General features: G+C 68.8%; 4 protein-coding genes across 12 annotated transcripts; 1 reads left to right on the plus strand and 3 right to left on the minus strand.

Moving 5' to 3' along the window:
• Positions 1–46: 46 nt before the first annotated feature.
• Positions 47–5,032, minus strand: IL17RE (interleukin 17 receptor E). Of its 4 annotated transcripts, none has more exons than XM_075095900.1 (16): positions 4,590–5,032; positions 4,341–4,507; positions 3,655–3,813; positions 3,455–3,561; positions 3,259–3,382; positions 3,053–3,192; positions 2,897–2,965; positions 2,709–2,775; positions 2,437–2,624; positions 2,214–2,261; positions 2,077–2,122; positions 1,810–1,958; positions 1,666–1,734; positions 1,526–1,577; positions 1,349–1,450; positions 47–1,151 (listed from the first exon to the last, which is right to left on the minus strand). In XM_075095900.1, the coding sequence occupies exons 1-16, from the start codon at positions 5,030–5,032 to the stop codon at positions 553–555; spliced, it is 2,529 nt and encodes an 842-aa protein (XP_074952001.1). In that variant the 3' UTR covers positions 47–552. The 4 variants fall into 4 exon arrangements, with proteins under 4 accessions (XP_074952001.1, XP_074952000.1, XP_074952004.1 ...); XM_075095899.1 differs by having other exon boundaries at positions 1,526–1,589; XM_075095903.1 differs by having other exon boundaries at positions 4,492–4,507; positions 4,590–4,709.
• Positions 4,759–8,210, plus strand: RPUSD3 (RNA pseudouridine synthase D3). 5 transcript variants are annotated; one of them, XM_075095910.1, is made up of 9 exons: positions 4,759–4,834; positions 6,691–6,758; positions 6,842–6,886; positions 6,988–7,084; positions 7,171–7,278; positions 7,387–7,471; positions 7,551–7,677; positions 7,758–7,897; positions 7,978–8,210. In XM_075095910.1, exons 2-9 carry the CDS (start codon positions 6,719–6,721, stop codon positions 8,191–8,193), a joined length of 858 nt encoding a protein of 285 aa, XP_074952011.1. In that variant the 5' UTR covers positions 4,759–4,834; positions 6,691–6,718; the 3' UTR covers positions 8,194–8,210. The 5 variants fall into 5 exon arrangements, with proteins under 5 accessions (XP_074952011.1, XP_074952007.1, XP_074952008.1 ...); XM_075095906.1 differs by lacking the exon at positions 4,759–4,834 and adding an exon at positions 5,987–6,129; XM_075095907.1 differs by lacking the exon at positions 4,759–4,834 and adding an exon at positions 5,987–6,129 and having other exon boundaries at positions 7,201–7,278.
• JAGN1 (jagunal vesicle mediated transporter 1) lies at positions 4,806–6,055 on the minus strand. Of its 2 annotated transcripts, none has more exons than XM_075095911.1 (3): positions 5,964–6,055; positions 5,610–5,716; positions 4,806–5,516 (listed from the first exon to the last, which is right to left on the minus strand). In XM_075095911.1, exons 2-3 carry the CDS (start codon positions 5,696–5,698, stop codon positions 5,054–5,056), a joined length of 552 nt encoding a protein of 183 aa, XP_074952012.1. In that variant the 5' UTR covers positions 5,699–5,716; positions 5,964–6,055; the 3' UTR covers positions 4,806–5,053. The 2 variants fall into 2 exon arrangements, with proteins under 2 accessions (XP_074952012.1, XP_074952013.1); XM_075095912.1 differs by having other exon boundaries at positions 5,918–5,989.
• A 334-nt stretch (positions 8,211–8,544) lies between the features above and the next one.
• On the minus strand, positions 8,545–12,714 carry TTLL3 (tubulin tyrosine ligase like 3). Its single transcript, XM_075095400.1, has 11 exons — positions 12,691–12,714; positions 11,908–12,090; positions 11,499–11,807; positions 11,229–11,357; positions 11,026–11,140; positions 10,805–10,912; positions 10,369–10,537; positions 10,150–10,298; positions 9,831–10,077; positions 9,314–9,749; positions 8,545–9,228 (listed from the first exon to the last, which is right to left on the minus strand). The coding sequence occupies exons 1-11, from the start codon at positions 12,712–12,714 to the stop codon at positions 8,692–8,694; spliced, it is 2,406 nt and encodes an 801-aa protein (XP_074951501.1). The 3' UTR covers positions 8,545–8,691.
• Positions 12,715–12,795: the final 81 nt, after the last annotated feature.

A 12,795-nucleotide genomic window follows, 5' to 3' on the forward strand; every position in this document is an offset into this window, starting at 1 on the left:
GGGCACCGGCCGAGCCCCAGCACACCATCTGGACAGCAGGGCAGGGTGAAACAGTGCTTTTATTGCTCCCACTGCAGACCAGGTCCTACCAACAGCAGGGGAGCGAGGAGCAGGGCCAGGCTGTGCCCAGCACCCAAACCCCCCGGCCCCCTGTGCCCAGGCAGGGCAAGGAGCCCCACCACCACCCCACTTCTTCCAGCGCTGCCCCAGCCCTGCGCCCAGCCACGTTGTCCTTGGGGGCCTCCCCGCGTCCCAGCTCTCCTCCGGCACAGGTCCCTGTGTGGAAATAAAGCTGCCCCTGCCCAGGGCAGCACCTCTGCTCCCAGCCAGCCGCTCGCCCTGGCCCCCATGGCATTTCCCTGGCCAGGGTCAGCCTGCTCAGGCATGCACGGCCCCTGCCCAGTGTGCCCCATGGGCACCCCTCCTGCTGCCACAGTCAGCATGTTCAGCCTAGCCCCGCACCTCCATGACGGGGCCCCTGCCCTCACCAGGGGGCTGCACCCTGCCCTGCTGGCCCCGCAGCAATGCCCGGCTGAGGTCTAGCACAAACCTTCAGGTGCCAGCAGCCACCCCAGGGGGCTGGGGGCTGCCCTCTCTGGCCCCCACCTCCAGCAGCTGGTGCAGGAGTCCCTCTGCCCTGCCCCGACAACGACGGGGGGCTGGAGGGCTGCCCCGCAGGGCACCCAGCAGCCTGGGCAGCTGCTGGGGCAGGCAGTAGGTGGGCAGAGGCCGGAGAGGCCTGGGGATGTCATGGGAGCTGCAGAGCTGGCTGAAGTAGGCCAGCACCCAGCCACCACCATAGCCCGCTGCCCCCAGCTCCCCATGCAGACAGGCCATGGCTGCCCCAAAGATGTCATGGGCATCCCTGGGGGACCCATCAGCTGCCCCAACCCGCCACCGGCGGAAGAGCTGGGCACTGCCCCGGCTCCAGAGGAGAAGGATGGTACCATGCTGGCGGCCCACACGGCCCCGCTGGGCATAGAGCCAGGGTAGGGTGCCTGCTTGCCCCACGCCACCTGCTTCCCACAGGTCCAGGTGAACGTCGCAGCCCAGCCCGGCACGCAGCCGCTCAGCCAGGGCACACACCAGCCCCAGGTGCTCCTCCGAGTCCGGCGAGTACAGCAGCAGCACGGGGCGCCCACCTGGGGCACCTGCGGGATGGAGGGGACAGCAGTGACAGCACTGCCCAGAGATCTCCTGGCATCCCCATGGAACACCCTGGCATCCCCCAAGGGCATGGCAGCATCCACCATACTGCCCCAGGACCTCCTGCAGCCCAGGGAGCTGGCACCCTCTGGCACCCCAGCCCCTGGCCACCCATCCCACAGCACTCTGGGGTGCCCCTTACCAGCGGCCGGCCTCCAGGTGCCTCGGCAGTTGAGGAGCAGCACGGTCACCACAAGCCCCAGTGCCAGCGCCAGCCCCAGCAGCCCAAAGTGCCTGCGGGAGACTGGGAGAGGGGAGGTGAAGGGGGGCATCTGCCCATCCCCACCACCCCCCGTGGCCTCCCAGGATGCCCGCTCACCATCAGGACAGAGCAGCTGCTTCCGAGCAAAGCGCACATCCGAACGCCACACCTGGGGAAGGGGCTGGATGAGCAGGGGGTGCCAGGTTGGGGTCTGTCCCCACTCTGTGGTGCAGGTGCTGACATGGGGGTCACCTTACCAGCACGCAGCTGCCCAGGATCTGCACCGGCAGCAGCAGCGCCAGCTCCCCCGGCGCAGAGCCCTCTAGCTGCAAAGCACAAGGTAGGGCAGGGTCAGCGTGGCTCAATCCCCACCATGTCCCCACCAGCCCCGCACTGCCCACCTGTGTGACAGTGTAGAGCGGGGCCTCGGGCTCACACTGCCCACTCCGGCGCTGGCAGAGGGCTGCACTGAAGGCCGCAGGGACGCTGGAGGTGAGGTGCAGGTGCAGCTGCAGCCCCCGGGTGCTCACTGAGACATTCCAGGCGGTCTCTGCAGCCACCAGAGAGAAAGGGGGGAGATCACGGGATGCCCGAGAGAATGAGAAGTGTGAGGGACCCCGGGGCAGGGCTGCGCTCAGCCCAGGGGTGCCCCTGCCCGCAGAGCTCACCTGGATGGTGGGGACACTCCACATGGCTGCTGTTCCCGTAGGAGAACTGGTGGGAGAGGGGCAGGGTGAGCCACCATTGCCCACTGCCGCCCCCCAGCCCCTTCCCAGGCGGTGCCTACACCTCTGCAGGGGCTTACCCGGAAGCAGAGCTGAGGGTGTATGTCCACCTTGTCCAGCATGTATGCCTGGTACGGGCAGAGAGCATGTCACCATCCCCAACCCACACAGCCCACGGGCACCCCAGTGTCCACCCACCGCCCCCATGGGGCCCAGTAGTCCGGTGGGTGCCCCAGCCAAGGCCACAGCCCTGCACCCTTCCAGGCTGGTGCCCCATGGTACCTCAAAGCCAGGACCCCTCACCTGCTCCTCCTCACTGGCTGTGGAGTTGGGGATATCGTGGCAGGGCGCAGTCTCAGCTGCTGCCTCCCTCCAGCACAGGGTGGCCCGGGGGCGCAGAGGGCAGCTGGCACTCAGCACCATCACCATCTGGTCCTTGCTGCTGGTGCTGTAGTCATGGAAGCGCACCGAGGACCACAGCTCGGGGCCATCTGCAGGGCACTGTGTCAGCAGGGGACACACACACATCCAGGGATGACCCCCGGGACCTGTCTCCCCTTGCCACGGGCACTCACAGGCGGCTGGCTGGTCACGGAATGGGCAGCGCTTGCTGCGTGGGCTGTCATGGTGGGGGTAGGAGGCCTGGGAGAGCAGAGCAGGGGAGTCAGGGCAACGTGCCCCCACTCCTCCTGCCTCCCCTCGCCGCATAGGTGGAGGCAGACAGGGAGAGGGTCCCAGCGGCCACAGGGGACAGCATCCACACCTCGACACACAGGCAGGGCACCAGGAACTCATACGGCAGTGAAACGTGGTGGCCCCCCAGCACCAGCACCTGCAGACATGGAGGCAGCATCAGCTTGGAAGGAGCGTGGCCCCCAGCCTGGGGTGGGGGTGGCTGTGGGGGGGCCGGAGCCGTTACCTGCCGGTGGAAGGGCTGGGGCAGCTCCTCACACTCCAGGGCCAGCTGGTGGCACAGCCGCACCATCAGGGCAGGGCCCTCAGGCACCCACACTTTGATGGCCCGCTCCTCGGAGACCCAGGCATGGGCGAAGACAGGCCCTGTGGACCAGGCGGGGGTCAGCTGGTGTCCCCCCAGGACACTCCCGGGGTCCTCCCCAGCCTCACCAGGCGGCTCAGGAGCAAGCAGGTGGCTGTGGCTGATGGCCAAGCCTCGGTCAGGGATGGTGCGAAGGGAGACAAGGACGTGATGCCCGCTCTCGGCTGGGAAGCAGTCGAACTGCACCTGCCACTGCAGGGAGCGTGGTGTCAGCGGGACACCCCCGGCCCCAGCAACTGGCCCCGTGGTGTATCCCAGACTCACCGGCGAGCTGCCCGGTGCCCGGTGCCGCCGCCACACCTGCAGCCAGCCAGCCCTGTTGGAGCCCAGCTCCAGGAAGTTGAGCTGCAGCCCACGGACATCGTCGAGCCCTGCGAGAAATCAGCGTGGAGTGCTGACACGGGAGGGAGGAGGAGCCCACCCCGCAGCCCGAGGGTGCCGGGCCCCCACGCCCCTGCCCGTACCTGCGGCGGGGAGGGCCAGGCGCACCCGCAGGCAGGGCTGGCAGGGCCGGGAGGGCGGGCACAGACGGGCCCCGCTCAGCGCCAGGGCGGGCGGCGCCAGGAGGGGCCCGGGCCAGGGCCGCGACTGGCGGCAGCGGGGACGGCTCAGCGTCCTGTCGGCTGTGGGGGGAAAGCAGAGAGGAGGGGCGGCCGTGCGATGGGGGTCCTGCCTACCGCCGGCACCGGGAGCCCTGGGGACCGGGAGTCCCAGGCCGGGGAGGGATGGGGGGAGCTCTGCACACCGGGAGCCCCAGGAAGGGGGAACTCTGCGGGGAAGGGGGAGCCCCGGGGGGAAGGGGGAGCCCGAGGATCGGGAGGCCCCGTGGACCGGGAGTCCCAGGACGGGGCCGGGAGGCTGTGCACACCGGGAGCCCTGGGAAGCGGGGAGCCTCGGGGGGAAGGGAGAACCCTGGGAAGGGAGGAGCCCTGGGGGACCGGGAGTCCCAGGCCGGGGTGGGGAACTCTGCACACCGGGAACCCCGTGAACCAGGAGCCCCGGGACTGGGGAGCCCGAGGATCGGGAGCCCCGGGGACCGGGACTCACAGGCGGGAGTGGGGGAGGAAGCCCTGCACACCGGGAGCCCAGGGAAGGGGAAACCCCAGGGACTGGGAGTCCCAGGCGGGGGCGGCGGTAAAGCTCTGCACACCTGGAGCCCCGGGAAGGGGGAACCCCGGGGACCGGGAGTCCCAGGCGGGAGCGGGGGAAAAGCTCTGCACACCGGGAGCCCCGGGGATTCGGAGTCTCGGGAGACCCCCCACGATCGCGGTGGCCCCGATCCCGGCCCCGCCGCTACTCACCGGTAGCCCGGCACTCCTGCAAGCAAAGAGACGGGTTAAACACGGCGCCGCCCGCCCCCCTCCCCCGCCGTCCCCTCCCGTCACCCCGCGGTGCTCACGAAGTTAGCGGAGACCCGGAGGCGGGTGACGGCGGCCCCGGCCCCCGGCAGCAACAGCATCGCGGCGGCAACGGCGGCGAGCAGCACCGGCTGCTCCATGGCTGAGCCGCCGCTCCCGCCCCGCCCCCAGCCCCGCCGCATTCCTCCGCCGGTACGTGCGGCCCCGTCCCCATCCCCCCCGCCGCCGGGCGGCGCTTCCTGCAGCGCAGACACGCGTGGGAGCGCGTAGCATACTTTATTTCCAGGTAACGACACGCGAAGGGACACCCGCGCCCCGTGGGAGGGGGGGCGGCAGGGACGCTCCACGGCTGGGGACCCGCCCCCCGCGAGTACAGAGCCGTGGCATGACTCAGGCACACGCATTGATCCCTGTTGACCCCCCACCCACGGGAACTGCGCCAGCGCCGCCCCACAGGGCCCGGCTTCGGAACTCCGGCCCTCATGGAGCCCAGGCGTCCCCCTACTCATTTCTTCTTCTTCTCCTGCGTGCTGGTGAACCAGGAGTCCAGCAGCTTCTTGCTGTAGTAGAGCTGCCAGCCATGCACCTGGGCAGCCACCACCACTACCAGGTACATGACTGAGACGGCCGAGAAGCCGAAGATGAAGCGGTACGCTTTGCCATGCCGGTAGAGCTGCTGCGCCATGGGGAACATCTCCATGGCCCCATAAATGAGGGGAGCGATGGAGAAGAGCCCGGTGCTGATCATGGAGAGGACCAGGTAGCTGATGTTGTTGCGGGGGAAGGAGAGCAGGCCAAGGAGGGAGGGTAGGATGCTGAGCAGGTAGGGGTACTCCCACTGGTAGGGCATGGCGACACGGTCGTGGGGCAGCAGCTTGAGGTGCCCCACGCACACCTGGGCCAGCAGAAGCAGCCAGATCCCCACGTGTGCGTAGATAAGCTTCTTGATCTCCGACTTGAGGGTCACGCTGGGGAGAGAGGGGGCTGTTGGTGCCCGCCAGGGGGGGCCCTGCCTTCCTCCTCCCCCTCCCGCAGGCCCCCCCTCACACCGGGACACCCACCTCATCTGGTAGTGCGAGGCCACCCGCTCCCGGTGCTGGAAGTCGCTGCCATCAGTACCGGCGGCGCGGGGACCCCCGCGGGAGGCCATAGCAGCGACGGGAGCTGCCTGCGGGAGGGGGGGGCACGGCGTGAGGTGGGCGGACCCGCTCCCGAGCGCAGCCCCCGCACCGCGCCCCGGTTGCAGGTCACCTCCCCCGTTCCCCGGGCCTCACTCCCTTGGTGTCAGGCCCCCGGTGACAGCTCCGGGACCCACTCCCTGTGACTGCCCTGCCCCCGCCCGACCCCCCCAGGACAGCCCCACGAGCACCCCCACAGGTGACGATCACGGGGACTCCCGCCCCGCCGCACCCCACCCGCCGGCGGGACACTCTGCCCGCACTTCCGCCTATCTATGGCCGTGGCCGCCGGCTCTCAGCGGCCTAGGCGGCCGCTCTGTGCACCTGGAGGCTCGGCTCTATTAGCTGCGCGGGAGTGGCCCCGCCTCCCCGCGCAGGCGCAGTGCCGACATGGCGGGCGGGGGTGCAGCCGCGCGCGTGCTGGCGCGCGCGGGGCGAGGGGCGCGCGCCGTAGGGTAGTGGGAGCGCGCAGGGGGGCGTGTGGGTGGGAGGCACGAGCGGGGAGGTCGTGTTCGTGGAGGCGCGCATGCGTGGAGTGCAGGGACATTGGGGGTGCACACGCGTGGGTGCGCGGGCGCTTGCGGGAGGGACATTGGGGGTGCACACGCGTGGGTGCACAGGGCTTGCTGGGGGACATTGGGGTGCACACCCACCCACGTGGGAGCGGGGACGTGCGTGGGGTCGCACAGGGTGAACACAGAGGGGCTGGGGGAGCACAGGGGGTGCGGGGGCAGGCGTAGGGATGCACACGCCGGTGCAGAGTGGCTGTGGGTGCAGGGGCACGCGTTGGGGGGGCGGGACAGGGGGCGTGGGATCAGATTTGGGGGCATACACGTGGTGGTGGGGGTGCGGGTGAGCCGTGGGGGTGTGGGAACACGCAGGGTGGGTGGCTGGGGCAGAGGACATCCCACAGGTGGGGAGGGGGGGCCCCACCCGTGCCCCCCACCCACTCCACCCCCCGCAGGTCGGGGCGACCACTGGGCTCCGAGGGGATGCTGGGGCTGCTGGAGGCCTCCGTGGTGCTCCGGGAAGGTACCGGGGGTGGGCGGGAAGCGGGGGGGGTACTGTGGGGGGACCAGCAAGGGGCCACATCCTGACCGGGCGTCCCTTCCCAGGATCCCTGCTGGCGCTGAGCAAGCCCCCTGGCCTGCCCATCCTGGGTAAGTGCGGGATCCCTTGCGGGGGTGTCTCTCCCACTCTGGGTGGGAGGTTTGGCTGGGGATGGGGGGGTCCCAGCAGGTGCTGATCCCCCTTTTCGCAGGGTGCCCCGGGGAGCTGAGCCTGGCAGCACTGCTGCCGGCACTGAGGCGGCGCCTGGGCCTCCCTGTTGAGCTCCACGTGGTGAAGGCTCCAGCCAGGTATGGTTCGGGGGGGGGGTGGGGGGGGGGTGGTTCGAGGGGTGCAAGCCCCCCCGGCTAGGGCTTAGAGCTGCTGCATCCCACAGGGAGTGCTCTGGCCTTGTCCTCCTCTCCAGCAGCCGCCGTGCCACCGAGCAGCTCCAGCAGTTCTTCGCTGATGCCCGCCGGAGAGGCCAGTACCCTGCCACGTACCAGTGAGTCCCTGGGACGCCACTGAGTCCCTAGGACCACACCTAGCTGGTGCAGGGAGGGCCCTCCCCATCTCCCCACCTCCCCACCTCCCCACCTCTCTCTCCCCGCAGCGCTGTCACTGTAGGGGTCCCGTCAGAGGCGGAGGGCGAGATCCGCACTGGGCTGTGCTGGCAGCAGCAGGGTGACACTGCCATGGTAAGGGGGTGCCGGGGGCCTGGGGGCACAGGGTATGGGGGAGGATACAAAGGGTGGTGCTAGAGCTGTGCTGCCACAGGTGGTGCCGGTGCCGGCCCCAGGGCGCCGCAGCCTGGCCAGGAAGGAAGTGAAGAGCACCCTGACACGCTACCGGGTGCTGGGCGCCGCAGGGGGCTGCGCCCTCCTCCAGCTCCAGCCCAGGACAGGTGAGTGACCCCCAACACCGCTCCATGCCCCTCCTGGACCCCTGTGCCAGCACGGTCCCACCCTCTCCATGCCTCCCCAGCCTTCCCAGAGCAGCTCCCGGTCCACCTGATGCTGCTGCTGTGCCCGGCCCTGGGTGACCATGAGTACTCGTCCCGTGTGGGCAGGGTGCTGGGGGTGCCCTTCCTCCTGCCCCCTGCAGCTACCCCGACCCGCACACAGGTATGTGGCTGGAGTGGGGGCTCAGCACAGCTCCTGGGAGCCCTGCTGAGCTGCCCTCCCCACCCCACTCCCTGTTGCAGGTGCTGGACGAGGATCTGCTGCGCCGGCTGGGGCTCTCCTCGCAGCAGCTCCGCAACCTCCCACTCCACCTCCACCTGCAGCAGCTGGTGCTGCCCCAGGGCCCGCTCTGCGCCCCCCTGCCCCCCCACTTCCTACGCACCCTGCAGCGCCTGGGGCTCCTAGAACCTGTGGCAGAACTCCCCCCCCAATCCACTCCCCCTCTGCCCCCCCATTAAACCCCCAACTGCTGCCAGGGTGCCTCGGTGCTGTTTCTTTCCCTAGTACACATGGGATGCGTCCCCCTCATCTCCACAGCACTGCCAGGGCCACTGGCCACCACCCTCACCCCAAGCAGAGCCGGTGACAGTGGCCTTACTGCTACCCCTGCACTTGACCTCGTTCCCAGCACCAATGAGCAGCAGCGGCACTGCTGCCGTGGCTCTGTCTGCAGGCACGACCGCAGGCAGGCAGGAGCAGAGGTGTCTTTTCCTGCCCCCAGCAGCCCCAGTTCCTAGCCACGGCCCCGTCCCAGGTTCAGCGCCACCGTGCCTGCCCCCTCCCCGGACACAGAGGGTTAGAGCCAGGTTCCTTGTCACAGACATGTTTTGCAGCCACCTGCACCCAGTGGTGGAGTCTGGCTGTGACTGGGGGGAGTTGGGTGCTGACGTGTTGCCCCAGCTGGGATAGGCAGGGTGCTGGTGTCGAGCCAGTCCCCTCCTGGGTGTCCTTCGGCGTCACAGCTCTTCTGCATCCCCCTGGGAGCCACCATGTGCCTCCTGGGCATGGGGCTCAGCTGCCCCAGGCCTGGCCGTGGTGTCCAGGCACTGGGTGCCAGCCCAGGCAGGTGCAGCCCCTCGGCAGGAGGGGGCCTGGCCCATGGGTCCCCAGGGGCTGCTGGCCAGCGAGGGTCCCTTGGGGCAGTGAGATAGGCGCCCTGGCCGGGAGATGGACACTAAGCCAGGGCAGAGCTGTGGCAGCCCCCGGCTCCTGGCACGGCAGCCCAGGGGCTGCGGTGGTGCTGGGTGGGCTGAGCTGGGGGGGCAGCAGCGGCTCCATTGCCCCAGAGGAGCCAGCTGCCCCTGCAGTGCTCTGGGCTGGGGGAGTGGGGCTGCCCTGCCCCAGGGCCTGGGAGGTGTGGGGTGCTGGGGGGTGCCAGCTGCAGCAGTGGGGGGCTTGCCGTGGGCTCGGCGGTGTGCCAGCTGGGCCTTCCTCAGGGAGCAGCCTTGCACTATCAGCTTCAGCCCCACATATAGAGGCACAGGCACAGCCGCCTGCAGGAGGACACGGGGGGAAGTGGGGACTTGGGGTGCCCAGAGGGTGCTGCTGGCCCCATAGCCCCCCCCACCCCAAGCCCACCTCCTTGTAGATGAGCTCAAAGGCACCAGTGGGGCAGGTGGGGTCGTTCTTGTGGTCAATGACCACGCGCAGCGTGTCCCGCTGGACGCTGGCACAGAGCCGGCTGGTCACTGTTGAGGAGGGGGCCATGGTGGGGCTGGCGTTGATCTCCAGCAGCCAGGGCTGGCAATCCTCCCCAAAGACAAAGTCAGCCCCGTAGAGCTCAAAGCTGCCCTTGCGGGCCCCCACCAGGTCTTGGGCACTGCGCAGGGCGCCTACCACCGCCACCTTCATGCCAGGCACCATCACTGTGTGCCAGGCATCCGCATGCCCCACATGTGCCAGGTACGCCTGGAGCTGTTGGCAGGACCAGGTCTGGTCAGGGGGCAGCTGGGGATGCCTGCCCCGCACTGGCCCACACTGCTTCTGGATGGAGACGTTGCAGAGGTGCCGGGCACTGGGGTGGGGAGAGCGGGGCCGGGTCAGTGGGGTGCCAGCAGGTGCTGGGGTATTGGGGTGCAGCACAGGGGGCACTCACGGGTCCAGGCGGCAGAGGGAGAAGGGCTGGGAGCAGAAGCGCAGGTAGCTCTCACGGTAAAACCAGACGGTTAGTGGGTTCCAGTCGGTCACCAGGAACCATTGCCGGACATCAAATTTGGTGCCAAAGATGAGCAGCAGCCGCTCCACATACTTCTGCACCACCCACTCACCTGCCCGCACCAGGGGTGCCACACAGCCCCCTGCCAGCCGCAGCAGCTCCTCCAGCTGCGCCTTGCAGACGATGCCTGTGGGACGTGGGGATGGTGGGGCCCCATCTTTGGCAGGGAGCCCATGTCCCCCACTTCCTCCAGCCTTACCCCTGCCACGGGATTTGGCACCGGGTTTGAGGATCCAGACGTTGCGGTCGCCCTCCATGCCGAGCTGGGGCAGCTGCCCTGCCAGGTGCCGCAGCAGGGCCTGGCACCGCTCCCGTTGCACCCCACTCAGCACTAGCCTGGCCCCCTCGCTGTGGGGGGATGCAGGGGGCTCAGTGGCAGCCCCACTGCAGCAGCCCACCCATCCTGCTTGGTACTCACTGTGCCACACGATAGCAGTCCCGCAGGAAGCGGTCCCAGTCGGTGGCTGTCATGCAGGGTGCCAGGGAGTCCCCATCAATGTCCTGGTGCTGCAGGCTGCCCAGGTGCTGCTCACAGACCTGCAGGGCCTCCTCCACCAGCTGGGGGGGCAGGAGAAGCCCTGGACCCGCTGTGGATGGCATGGGGTCAGGGAAGTGACTCCCAGGGACCTGCTGTGCCACCCCTGGGGCTGCGGCACAGAGCCTGCCCATGGGATGGGTGGCTTTGGGTGCACAGGGATGGGCTGGAGGGACAGGGCACCCGTAAGGTGGGGTGGTAAGGGAGTGGGGGGGGGGGGTCCCAAGCCACAGCCCCGAGCAGAGGGTCAGCCCCTAGGCATACCTCTGACCCCAAGCTCCCTGTCCCTCTCCTCCTAGGCCCAGCTCCACAAGCTCACCTGGCTCCTCGCCAGATTTCAGGGACTGCTCTGTCCCCACCAGCACATCCCCAGCCCTCTCCAGGGCCATTTTGAGCAGGCTGCGAGCTGCTGTCAGGCGGAAATCCTCTGCAAGGGTGGGTATCGTCCCCACCCGGTCCTGCACAGGACATGGGGGGACCAGAGGCATGGGGGGACAGGAAGGTGATGGCCACATTGGGTCACGCCAGGCCTGAGCTCACCGATGAAGGCTTGCCGCTCATCCGCGGCCCCCAGCCGGTAACACCGGGGGAAGAAGGTGTCGGGGTCAGCTTGGTCGAACCAGGGCAGGTTTCGCAGGTTGAGGCACAATCCCTCCTGTTTAGAGAAGGGTGGCAGCCCCCACTGGAGCCTCCCCACCTTATTGTGTAACCCCACCCCCACCCCGGGGGGTCCAGGCTCCCACCTTGGTGGTGAAGGCGCCCACCCGGGCATAGTGGTTCACCACCTGGTCCTGCCGCAGCAGCTGGCAGTCAACAGCACCACAGCGGTTGGTCCAGATGAAGTACGGCACCTGGTCCCGCACCAGGCAGGACTGTGGGAGGGGGAGGCCAGGGTGAGGCACAGACCCCCCATCCCACCCTCACCCCCATCCCAGGCTGTGTCCTGCACCTGGGGGTCTTGGGGAAGGGTGCTGGGGGCTTGGCAGAGCCCAGCCCTGGCCCTCTCAGCTAACCATGAGGTCGTGGATGCCATCGGGTTCCTCATCCCGCTCCTCTTCCTCCTCTTCACCAGGTGGACATGGGGAAGACCAGGCCCCACAGCATGCCGACCCCACCTCTGGCTCCAGCACTGCCTCCCCCTGCTCAGCAGTATTAGCATCACCTCCCTCCTCCTGCAGCTGCTTCTCCCAGCTGCCACAATGCTGCTCCAGCTGGCTGCCCACCCTGCCTGTGCTGGGGAGCTTCCTCTCCACCCAGCCCCGGGCCCGCAGCAGGCTGCGGATGACAGGGTAGGGGCCCAGCACCGAGAAGATCTTCTTCTCCTGGGAAGGGAACCAAGGGTTCAGCTTTTGCCCTCTGGCCATAAATACAGTAAATGCAGGTGCATGGCCAGTTGGGGGGGTGTGAAGTCAGGCCCCTCACCTTGATGGCCCTCTTGACGCGCAGCTTGGCCCTCTGGAGCCGCTCAGGATTGAGTGAAGGGTGGTGGCAGCTGCAGCAGCTGGCGGTGGCAGATATTGCCTGCCCTATAACGACAGCCCCAGCTGACCCGACTGCCCCCACGTCCCCAGCCCTGTGGGGCAGGCAGAGAGGGGGAGAAGGCACCTACCTGCCTGCCTCTGCCTGACCCAGCCAGGGGTCCCCAGCCCAGTGTTCACTGACCCGCTGAGCCTCATTTTGGTGCCCTGTGTGCCCACCGAGAGAACCCGCTCCCCTGCCGTGCTCTTGTTCCCAACCTGGCAGGCCAGGGGGCAGCTGGGACATCTCCTGCTCTGGCAGTGCCCCCCCCAGCTAGGGGTCTGCATGCCCACAGTGCTGCTCTCCATGGGGCACCGTCCCACGGCAGCCTGAGGGTGAGGGGAGCTGTGGGTGGCTCTGCCTCCCCCACGGACCAAGCAGATCCCCTGGTCCCCTTGTCCCACTGGGGATTGAGGTGGGGGGTCCAGTGCAGGATTCAGTCCCCCAACCCTGGCCCTGCCATGACAGCAGAGCCATGGGTCTGGCCACCGTGCTGGCTCCACTGCCCTGAAGTGGGGGAAAATAACCAGCCCCCCAGCGCCACGTGGTCACCCCACTGTGCCCACACACCCTTCCTACAGCCCCCCCAGCCTCCTGCATCCCCCCAAACCCTTTTGAACTCCACACCTAGAGACACGCCCCCCAGCCCCCCTTCAAACCCTCCCACTCCCCCCGACACCCCCATACCCCTCCCTTCGCACCCCCAGCCATGCCCGCACCACCGGCGCCACCCCTTCTGTTTGCCGTTGCCATGGCGACCTTCCAGGCCCCGCCCGCCGCCAGGCCCCGCCC

The sequence above is a fragment of the Phalacrocorax aristotelis genome, chromosome 6 (genome assembly GCF_949628215.1).
Source record: "Phalacrocorax aristotelis chromosome 6, bGulAri2.1, whole genome shotgun sequence".
Taxonomy (NCBI): domain Eukaryota; kingdom Metazoa; phylum Chordata; class Aves; order Suliformes; family Phalacrocoracidae; genus Phalacrocorax; species Phalacrocorax aristotelis.

Excerpts from the sequence above, each read along its gene's own strand:
- TTLL3 (XM_075095400.1), bottom strand. The coding sequence starts at position 12,714 with ATGGCTGGGGGTGCGAAGGGAGGG. Across the intron at positions 11,808-11,907 it reads GCGTCAAGAGGGCCATCAAG|GAGAAGAAGATCTTCTCGGT; the intron begins GTGAGGGGCCTG and ends TTCCCTTCCCAG. Across the intron at positions 11,358-11,498 it reads ATGGCATCCACGACCTCATG|TCCTGCCTGGTGCGGGACCA; the intron begins GTTAGCTGAGAG and ends CCCCTCCCACAG.
- JAGN1 (XM_075095911.1), bottom strand. The coding sequence starts at position 5,698 with ATGGCCTCCCGCGGGGGTCCCCGCGCCGCCGGTACTGATGGCAGCGAC. Across the intron at positions 5,517-5,609 it reads GCCTCGCACTACCAGATGAG|CGTGACCCTCAAGTCGGAGA; the intron begins GTGGGTGTCCCG and ends CTCTCTCCCCAG.
- RPUSD3 (XM_075095906.1), top strand. The coding sequence starts at position 6,002 with ATGGCCGTGGCCGCCGGCTCTCAGCGGCCTAGGCGGCCGCTCTGTGCA. Across the intron at positions 7,085-7,170 it reads GTGGTGAAGGCTCCAGCCAG|GGAGTGCTCTGGCCTTGTCC; the intron begins GTATGGTTCGGG and ends TGCATCCCACAG. Across the intron at positions 7,279-7,386 it reads CAGTACCCTGCCACGTACCA|CGCTGTCACTGTAGGGGTCC; the intron begins GTGAGTCCCTGG and ends CTCTCCCCGCAG.
- IL17RE (XM_075095899.1), bottom strand. The coding sequence starts at position 5,032 with ATGAGGGCCGGAGTTCCGAAGCCGGGCCCTGTGGGGCGGCGCTGGCGC. Across the intron at positions 2,776-2,896 it reads TGCCCTGCCTGTGTGTCGAG|GCCTCCTACCCCCACCATGA; the intron begins GTGTGGATGCTG and ends CTGCTCTCCCAG. Across the intron at positions 1,451-1,525 it reads GCAGCTGCTCTGTCCTGATG|TCTCCCGCAGGCACTTTGGG; the intron begins GTGAGCGGGCAT and ends CCCCTCTCCCAG.